The sequence below is a fragment of the Camellia sinensis genome, chromosome 13, assembly GCF_055761805.1.
Source record: "Camellia sinensis isolate YWXY chromosome 13, ASM5576180v1, whole genome shotgun sequence".
In the NCBI taxonomy this organism is placed as follows: Eukaryota; Viridiplantae; Streptophyta; class Magnoliopsida; order Ericales; family Theaceae; genus Camellia; species Camellia sinensis.
Window position 1 is genome coordinate 108,412,853 of NC_138973.1, and position 10,684 is coordinate 108,423,536.

Below are 10,684 nucleotides of genomic sequence, written 5' to 3' on the forward strand. Positions count from 1 at the left end.
TTAGTATGGTTTTGCAAGCTTAAAATTTTTGAGTGATCCTTGGTACATATTGGAATTGATAAAAATATCCATTACCTGTTAATATGTGTGTGCTTTCTGTAGTCATTACTCATTTTGGAGTGTGTGTTTTTTTTATTAGTATATCTCATTCTGTACACACTCTTGGATTAGCAAATATTGGAGTCTTCCGCCTTAGTGATTATGTTTTTCTATGGACTTCTGGAATTGTATCTTTTGCTTTTCTAGAGGAATTGACCTATATTAGCATATCATGGGTGATGTTGAGTCTCTTAACCATCTTCCATCTTTTTGCATCTCCACGGCTTTCCGCTCTATTCTTTGTAGTCCAGGCATGAGGAAAAGGCTACCTCAGAGTCACCAACCAGGCCATCCTTATTATATCCATGCTTCTCTGGTTCGGTTTCCATACTCTTGAGCGTGTCAGCCGCCAATGAGTGAGCAAAAGAAAAAGAAAGAGAATAAGAAAAAATATGCAAAAAAAAAAAAAAAAAAAAAAAAAAAAATGTGCAAAAGAAAGAAAAGAAAAAGTGTGTGAAAAAAAAAAAATTCATTGATTGAGGGGGAGCCTCCGCCTTTACTCGCCAAATACCACTTGATTCCTAGTGGTTTGAGTTTTCTTTGTTGTGCTTAGATTCTCTTGACGGAGGTCCAACTTTCAGATCAATACTAGGATTGAATCCAGTGTTTGTCGAACTTCAAGAGTCACACACACACTTTTATCATGGGATCTATGCTTTTCACATAATGCATCACTTTCTTTCACGAGGAATCTTCTACAGACTGTGCACATTGTGTTTACTAGTAATTGTGCTTCTTGGATAATCTTGTGTGTTTTAAGGTACTAATCTGAAATTTCTTGCTTGCTCCACCATATTATTTTTGTCGTTTTCTTCTTGTTCACTGTTTTCGGTGTTTATGGTTGCTTTTAGTGAAGGGGAGTTTGGTTCATCTTGACTTGGGTTGGTTTATGATCTTGCTTTTGTTGTTTGAGAGTTGTTTTTCACGAGTCTTAGTTTTCATCTATTCATGTTTTCCATCTCATGTTTCAAGATAATCGTGTCATATGTCTATTGCTTTTTCATATACTCTTGTGGGCCTAATAGTTGTTTTGGAGATTGTGGCACTAATAATTGTTTTGCAGATCATGACCTTGAGAAAGAAGTTGGGTTTTGTTGGCTGTAATGGGTTGGGGTGTTTAGGATTTTATTTGTTAGGTGTGTTTTGTCACGGCATTGCCAAATGGGGAGATTGTTAGGTTTTATTCTTGGCAACCCCGTTTGACAAAACTCCTTTCAGTTGTATTTGTTTTCGCACCTTTTATTTCAGTGAGGCTATGAGTTTATTAGATGCGAATCCAACCCGAATCGTGCCTTTGTCAATTTCCATGGATCAAAACCGAGGTTGTTACAAAATCTAGTGTTCCAGATTTTGGTCGTCCCGCTCGAGCAGGACAAGGGACACTCGAGCGGGGATGGCAAGCTCACAGCATCTCTGCTTCGCCTAAAAAAGTATTGGATTGTGTGATTCGACGCTCGAGCGTGTAAACGTCCGCTCGAGCGTGAAGCCTATATGAATCACATAATTTTGAAGCCTCCGCTCGAGCGGACCACGCGAAAACAGATTCTTGGATTTCTATAAGGAATTGGTTTTCTTCCAAAACTAGGATTACTTTGGTTTTCTACAAGTAGTTGGTTTTCTCCCAAAACTGAGATAAGTTCTTCAGATCTTCTTTTTGGGTTCTAAGGTTTATATCTGGGGATATTTTGCTAGTTTTCTTTGATGTTTTGATTGAGTATTCAACTCATGGTTTAAAGAGTATACATCAAAGGATTATTTGTTTGTTCTAAAAAAAAGAGAGAGTTGTTCTTCGGTGGATTCTGAAGAATTCGAGCCTGAAGCTTTGGTGGATTCCGGAGTGACTCATCGTCAAGACAATTCTGAGGTGAAGACAGGGTTGGAAGAGGCACATAGAGGTCGGTTCAATTCGGGCGTCGATTCGCTAGGTAATTGAGAGTATACCTGTGTAATTCCTTTATATTTTCTTAGTGGATTGTTTTGTGACTGTTGCCCGTGGTTTTTTTATCACAATTGGAGGTGTCCAATTGTGATTTTTCCACGTAAAATCGTTGTGTCGATTTGTCTTGATTGTTTGATTGGGATTGTTATATACTGTTTAAAATTGATACATAATCACAAATCAACATCTAGGGGATTTCTAGATTTTTCAAGAACAAACTCAATTATGCACCTAATCAACTAAATAAACTAAACAAAACCATTTAATAACAACAACATCAATTAAGGGCATTAGGCTTACAAAGAACTATCAGCAAGTCTTTTAATTTAAAAACAAACATATTTTAGTCCAAAAATACTAACCAGCAACTACAATAGAGCAGATATTTGAAATCAAATAATAGTATTTTACTTGCCTCCATGATAGTTGGTAATTGCTATAGTAGCCATCATATGGGGTTGATAACAAAAACTAGATTGCTAAAAAAACAGAGGAATGTAGGTAAATAAGAAATAATAAAAATAGAAAATTAACTCCAATGACCTAAAGCAACAAATACAGCATAAGGTAGAGCTTAACCTGAGAAGTGGTTGGTGGCAACAACTTAGCTTATGGCTGGTGGTGAGTTACATCCTACATCACTAGAATGCTAACATAGAACAAGCAACACTGTAAGACCAAATGAGAAAGTATTTTTGTTTTCATTTTAAACTTTTTTCATAATATAATCTTGCATTGATTCTACTAAAAGTTAAGTAGCAGTAGAAATTAAATGAACTAATAATTCAAATGATTTGACTTCTTTCAATGATTTAACTTTTCATTTTTTTTTTAATATATTGTTCCTTTTTTTCGATTGCTGGTTCTTGTTTTTTTGTTCCTCAAAACCAAACAATACCCTAAATTTTTTTTTCTGTTCTCTTCTTGTAGAAACCCATAATTTCAAATTCTTTGCCACAAAAGAGTAAACATTTATTTTGGTACAATGTAAAAACAAAGTAATATATATTCTATAGTTCTAAAAGCCTTGGCATTTATATGATAGTCATTTCTTATTACCATGAAGTACACGGTAATTCTCTAGATTAAATAAGATTTGCATTGACCCATAATTTGAACCAAGAGGGTAAAGTTTAAAGAAGCGTGCCACAACAAATTATCTCTAGATTACATAAAAAAAAAATAAAAATAAAAAGTATGCTCACCCATGGTTACTCCAGCTTGCAAGGAACAAAAAATAGATTACACAATTCATAATCGACCACAGTTGCCACTGTCTAAACCTTTCATAATTTTGTTATAGCACTCCACAATAAGTATAAAGTTTCTTATTCTAACAGAGGAAAAATATGCAACACACTAATTTTCAAACAAAACCAACAAATTCAAATTTTCTAAAAAATCCCATGTAACACAGCTAGACTTGAAGTTGCACACTCTTTCTTCCTAGCATTGAGCCACTAATGTCATCAAACCCTTTACCAAAACCCCTTACTATCCAATTCAAAGTAGCCATACAAACATTCTGGGGCTGAAAGAGTTCCTATACATAGTTTAGATTGGAAATCTTGACGTGTTCGTTGGTGTAACACAACTATAGAATCAACCCTTAACTTCAACCATAAAATCAAATAGTATCAAAGTGTTTGTACCAAAATAGGAAAAAAATTAAGGAGCACAACAAAATAAAAAACTCGTAGTTCAAAATTCAAGGAAATTTTGTCCATACCTACCCCGAACTACAATAACATTAATCCAAGTTATCACTCCAATTTATTATATATATATATTGGCAAAATAGTTGTTACATTAGCAATTAGCACCAATAGAAGTTAGCCTCCCCATCCTTTGAAAAGCACCAAGTGTTTGCCCTGTTAATTCAACTCCCACTAGGGAGAGTTGAACATGACCTCCCTTAGGGACTAAGCCCTTAGGAAAGTCATGGTGGCTAGCTAGGCTAGCAATCCACCATCAGCATTCCAAGGTACATTAGCATCAAGTATTTAGCAATTCATCAAGGTTAAAAAGTAGTACTTCATGAATCATAAAGAGAATATACAACAATTTGTTAAATAAAATAAGCAAACTTCTAATCAAGGTTAAAACTTTAGTTGGTATCCTTCCACATTAGCGGCGAGTGGAATGCAACAATCACACTATTATTGAAATGCCTAAAATAAATCCCATCTAGCATAAAATAAATTAGATACACACCTTTTTTATAAAATGTGTTATTGATGTTGGCGGCAGCTTTGGTGGAGGTGTCCATGAAGGAAAAAAAAACAATTTTCCTCTAAATAGATATGTGCCTCTTACAAAATCAAGTTGTTAAACCACATTATGCATAAATTCTAAACAATAATGCAAGATGAGGAGTTTAAACAAATATGCAATCATACATATACTTGCACTCATTTCATAATGAAGAAATCATTAAAAAAAAAATTACAGATACAACATAAACAAAGCTATTTCGAAAACATTGATTAGTAAAGAGGCTATAAAAAGCCAACCAAATTAATCTCTATGGTAAAAATCACCAAAAAAAATCAATTAAATTATATAGTAAAACATGTGTCAATTCTACATGGATACACACTTAGCCCCAAAAAAATCACAAACAAACTTCTTGAGAGCAATAATTCACAGCAAGGTTCGATCAAGGTAATTCACAGCAAGGTAGGGCATGAATGCATCATAATCAGTACCTTTTGAAAGCTATAACTCATACCAAGAAATGCATTAACAATCGATGATTGAACAAAAAATCATATGAATGTGGATATATATATACAGTACCTTTTCGATGAGAGTAATGACGATGCTTCAGGTAATGGCCTTTTCGGCGTTATCAAAGTAACCTTGAGCACAAGCTTCTGGTCTGGTGAGATCTTCGCCGATGGTTAGTTTTTGTGTAGCCCGGATCTGAAGCCGCCATGGTTGAGATCCCTTCGTGTTGCAGATCTCTGTGTGATGGTGGTCTTTGCACCCTAGATGAGACGAAGAAGAAGACGAAACACAATAGAGGTGGTTGGAGTGGTGGCAGGAGAGAGAGATCGAGGACGATTGTGCTGACGATAGAGGGTGCACACCGCACAGCTATCGTCCATTCTCTCTCTGTGTGTGTGTTTGTGTGTGTGTGTGTGTATCTGTTCTCTGTTCTCTACCTAATCTAAAAGATCAAAACACCAATCGAATCAAAATCAGACCCAAGGTTGAATTGAAGAAGACAGAGAGACGATCTAGGGTTTTTACACAGCTATACAAATACATGATTATTATAAATAAAATAAATAAAAAAAGAGAAGGTGAGAGGAGAGGTAAGGTGGTCGGTAGTTTCGCCAAGAGAGGATGACGGCAAGAGGAGAGGTGGTCGATGGTTGCCGGCATCCCGATGGCGGTGGTCGCAAGAGGAGAGAGACGAAAGAGAAGGGCTAGAGGAGAGGCAGAGAACACGAAGAAAGAGACAATAGCGTATGAGAGAACAAAGTTTCTAATATATTTATTTTTTTGGTGAAATGACGCTAGAAAATTTCATTTTGGCCCATTTTTTTTTTTTTAACATACAATTCACGACATGCATTGTGCGTCGTAAAAATGTAATACTTTTAACGACAGGCGATGTGTGCATCGTAAAAACTGCAATACTTTTAACGGTAGGCGTTGTGTGCGTTGTGAAAAGTGCAATACTTTTCACGGTTGGCGTATGTGTGTCGTGTATAGTTGATGTATTAACGGCATGCCATATGCATGTCATAGAAAGTTTTATTATTTACGGCAAATATTGCAAGTCGTAAAAAAATCATCATTACTACCATTTACGGCCTATGCAATAGACATACCGTGGTTGGAAAATTATTTACGATGTGCAAAAAAAGCAAGTCGTAAAAGTGAGAAACTACGGTGTATATTTATTGTATGTCGTTGACATGGTGCCGTAAAAAATCAATTTTGTTGTAGTGAAATTTGCACTTTATATATCAAGAAAATATTTGTGGAGGAAAAATATCTCCGAAAAATATCACTGAAAAATATTTCCGAAAAATATCTTTGAAAAATATCTTACGTACATGGAAGCCAAACGCAAAATATCTAGATATTTGCACAAAGCTTGTAGAGGAAGCTAAATGTGAAAATATCTTAAATATTTACAGAAAAAATAGAAATTCCCGAAAATGCTTTGTACCTGGACAATTCAGCCAGCCGCACCATTATCCATATGGCCGACCACATTTTGCATCCGGTCAAAAATTATTAGACGGTGTCACAATCCAAACCCACCCCTATAGGTTTAGCGTCGTAATCGGCCAGTAATCCTTGAATTACCAAAGGCCTCTGAATAGATTAACTCATAATAAGGGGCTACGGAAGCAGATATATAAAACATACATAGTCCATTGAGCGGTGTTGACATACATGGGACATAAAATTTAAAACTTATGTACATAAACTTACATATGACATTACGTACATATCCTACTTACATCGTCATTAAACATATAAGACAAAGGAACTATTCACTCAAAACAAACAAAAGTCATAATCTTATAACTTGATGTGCAAAACTCAACCACTAGACTCCTTCCGGAACCTCCTCGAGAGACACAAAGGTTGGCCGACAAAACAGAAGTCTAGGCGATCATCACTGAGCCTGGTCATGCGACTGGTCACGTACATACATAAACAATAGAGTGAGCGAAAGCCCAATGAATAATAACAAACTAAAGATTTTAATGAATGATGTCCACAACAGATTCATAATTCAGATTTCAAATCCCTTATCAAATCAAAAACATAATCATTTTTGTACTCGTATCAGAAACAAAGTCATATTCATATTCAAATCATGCGTGGTACATCCATTAGCGTTAACAAATCACATTGGTCATTCATATCAAGTTCCATAATGGAACCTTCGGTACCGGGTATCATATAACATACGTGGGCCACGGTATTGATTCCCCTGGGCGAGGGCCTATGATCATAAGCCACAATATTATTTTCCCTGGGCGAGGGCCTTTGCTAAGGATACCACAAATACATTTCAAGAATTGGATCATCATTCATAGAATCTCAAAATAGCCTTTTGTACCATTCAGAACAGTTCATATCATAGAATAATGTTCAGAAAATATTTCATATTGAACATAGCTTTATAGAGTTATTACTCACAGATAGTTTCGATAGCAAAACAAATGGATCAAACAGCTCACGGCGCATGACCTACCCAAACATATAGCAGATACACATACTGAAACACACACTCGGATAATATTTAACTTATTTTGTTTCATTCTTAGCATTTTTCTACGTCTTATCCTCATTATTGTACCTAAATCATGTCCTAGGAATGCCTAGAATGCAATGAGAATGCCAAATTGCACTTTGAAACACTTAGAAAAAATTTCAAAAACAGGGCACCTCGCTCGAGTGCCACTTCCTACGCTCGAGCGAGCCCCTAGGTCTGCAAAAGTACTAGTTGCATGATTTTTCCGCTCGACGGATGCTTGACGGTCGCTCAAGCGTAAGACTAAGTAAACAAGGTCCTCGCTCGAGCGCAACATTGGTAGCTCGAGCAGTCTGCAAAATTTTGTAAAACTTCTGGAAACATGAATTTTACGCTCGAGCTTAGACTTCTTCACTCGAACAAAAACACAAAACAAAGGGTGGTCGCTCGAGTGCAACTTCGGTCGCTCGAGTGGAGACGCAGGATTCTGGAATTTCCAGATTGTTGTTCAAGGTGCAAGACTTAAATTCAAACCCATAAAACACATCCTTTGGACCCATAACTTAAGAAAATGCTTGTAAACTTTCAAAACATAGTGAATTAAAGATCATTACACAAAATCAAGGCCCAAAAGCAAGTGAATTATTCAAAAACAAACTTGAATTGTATGTATGTATAACATGCATGTATTGTCTTGGCTTCAAAGCTTTCAAAACAAGATCAAATGAGGTCCAATGGTGAGAAATGTTATCAATTCTTAAAACCATGCCAGAATGACCAAAAGCACGAGAGAAATCTTTGAAAACAACTTCAAAACTCCATGAAATGCACATGCATGCATGAATTGATTCTCAATTTCATTCTTTGGCTCAATTCTCATGTTAATTCACCTCTTTCACTTGATTCCATGCATTAATCAATTAAATTACAAAACTAGAGGCTAGGATTCTTACCCAAGGTTCTCAATTCCATAAGGTTTGGAGATATTCTTGAGCAATTCTCTAAGTCTCCAAGCGATTTCCTTCCAAACCTCAAGCTTGATCTCAATTCTCTTAGTCTCTCACTCTCTCTCACATTTGTTGCTTCAAAAATGAAGAAATGAGAATGTAAAGTGTACTCTAGAGCTCACGCATGCCTTATATTGGCTTAATTAAAGAGACTTAATTAAGTTTGGCTTAAACTCATCATATTGGCATTAATTATCTTAATTAATTCATTCCGAATTGAATTTCAGTTAAACTTATCATAAAATTCTAGAAATTCTAAATAACACAGAAATCAAGTTAATTTCATATTCTGTGGCCGATAGGGCCTTCAATTCGCAGAATAAAGCAAAAACACTTACAGATATTTCTGCGACAACAGATATAAACAAAAATGATGCAATACACATGTAATTAATCCAAAATTTCTTCTTAATTACTTATTAAGCATTCTTAATCATATGTTATACATTCTTAATCATAGGTTATAGGCTAATTACAGGTCGGGGTTGTTACAGTCTTCTTCCCATAAAGAGTTTGGTCCTCCAAACTCGAATTACCTTCGTTTTGAAAGAATATCAGACCCAAAGGGAACAAGTCAGGGTATCTCTTCATCATATCCTCTTCTATTTCCCATGTTGCATATGTCTCTCCATGATTTTGCTAATCCATTTTCACTAATGGAATTTTTTTGTTCCTCAATCGTTTGATGCATAATTTGAATTGGCATATCTTCATATGAATAGTCATCCTTCAGAAGCACACATATTGGCTTAATAACATGGTGTGAGTCTCGTAAATATTCTCGAAGCATCAAAACATGAAAAACATTATGCATATTCTCCATAACTGGAGGTAGGGCCACTCGGTATGTCACTGACTTGATTTTCTCTAGAATTTCATACGACCCAATATACCTCGGTGCCAACTTGCCTTTTTCACCAAACCGCGTTTGCCCTTTCATAGGAGTTACTTTAATAAACATATGATCCCCAACTTCATATTCTCTATCTCTTCTTCGGACATCCGCATAACTCTTTTGGTAGCTTTGTGCAGTTTTTAGTCTCTGTTGAATCAATTTAACGTTTTCAGTCGTTTCTTGCACAAGTTTCGGTCCCAACAAAGGTCTATCACTTACCTCGGCCCAACATATCGGAGAACAACATTTTCTACCATACAAAGCTTCATAAAGAGCCATAGCGATACTCAAATGATAACTGTTGTTATACACAAATTTAGCCAATGGCAAGTAGGTCTCCCAATTTCCTTGGAAATCTAACACACATTCTAAGCACATCTTCCAAGGTTTGAATGGCTCGTTTGGATTGGCTGTCTGTCTGTGGGAGATAAACACTGCTCAATCTCAACTCAGTTCCCAAAGCTTGCTATAGGCTCTACCAGAATCTTGAAGTGAACTTCGAATCTCTATCAGATAAAATCGATACTGGCACACCGTGTAATCTAGCAATCTCATTCACATAAATATTAGCCAATTTATCTGCATTATAAAAAGTTTTGACAAGTAAGAAATGTGCGGATTTAGTCAAACAATCAACAATAACCCAGATAGAGTCCATACCTCAAGAGGAGCGAGGCAATCCAACAATAAAGTCCATCGTAATATGCTCTTATTTCCACTCCGGTATCAAAAGCGGCTGTAGTAGTCCAATGGATTGTTGATGTTCAACTTTAACTTGTTGATAATATAAATATCTAGCCACAAAATCAGTAATGCTTTTCTTTATTCCAGGCCACCAGAAATTCTATTTCAAGTCACGATACATCTTTGTATTCCCTAAATGCCTTGGAAAATTTAGAGTTGTGAGCTTCAGTCATAACACATTTTCTTAAGTTAGAGCAATCCAGTACACAAAGTCTACCTTGAAATTTCAGCAAATCATTTGCAATCACAAATCCCGGCCTTGGTTTTGAGTTAATTTCATCCACAATCTTCTTCAAAAATTCATCCTGCACTTGCTTTTCTTTAATTTCTTCAAGTATAGCAAGTTGTACAAAAATGGCGGCTAGGACTCCACCTTGTTCATGCAAAACAATTTCAATCGCATTCTTCTCCAAGTCACATAACAACTCTTCCTGATCAGTGAGCAAACATGACAAATTCCCAATTGACTTTCTACTCAATGAATCCGCAACTATATTGGCTTTTCCCGGATAATACATAATTTGCAAGTCATAGTCCTTTATCAACTCAAGCCATCGTCTCTGTCTCATGTTCAATTCCTTTTGAGTAAATAAATATTTAAGGCTTTTATGATCGGTATACACTTCACAAGTCACTCCATACAGATAATGGAGCCAAATTTTCAATGCAAAAACCATAGCTGCAAGTTCAAGGTCATGAGTCAAATAATTCTTCTCATGTGGTCGGAGTTGCCAAGAAGCATAAGCAATTACCTTACCATTCTACATTAGTAC

At 36.0% G+C, this 10,684-nt stretch overlaps 1 protein-coding gene across 1 annotated transcript; it reads right to left on the reverse strand.

The window, feature by feature from the left end:
- Positions 1 to 9,642: 9,642 nt before the first annotated feature.
- On the reverse strand, positions 9,643 to 10,480 carry LOC145805614 (uncharacterized). The gene is made up of 2 exons (XM_082900779.1): positions 10,129 to 10,480; positions 9,643 to 9,746 (listed from the first exon to the last, which is right to left on the reverse strand). The coding sequence occupies exons 1-2, from the start codon at positions 10,478 to 10,480 to the stop codon at positions 9,643 to 9,645; spliced, it is 456 nt and encodes a 151-aa protein (XP_082756905.1).
- Positions 10,481 to 10,684: the final 204 nt, after the last annotated feature.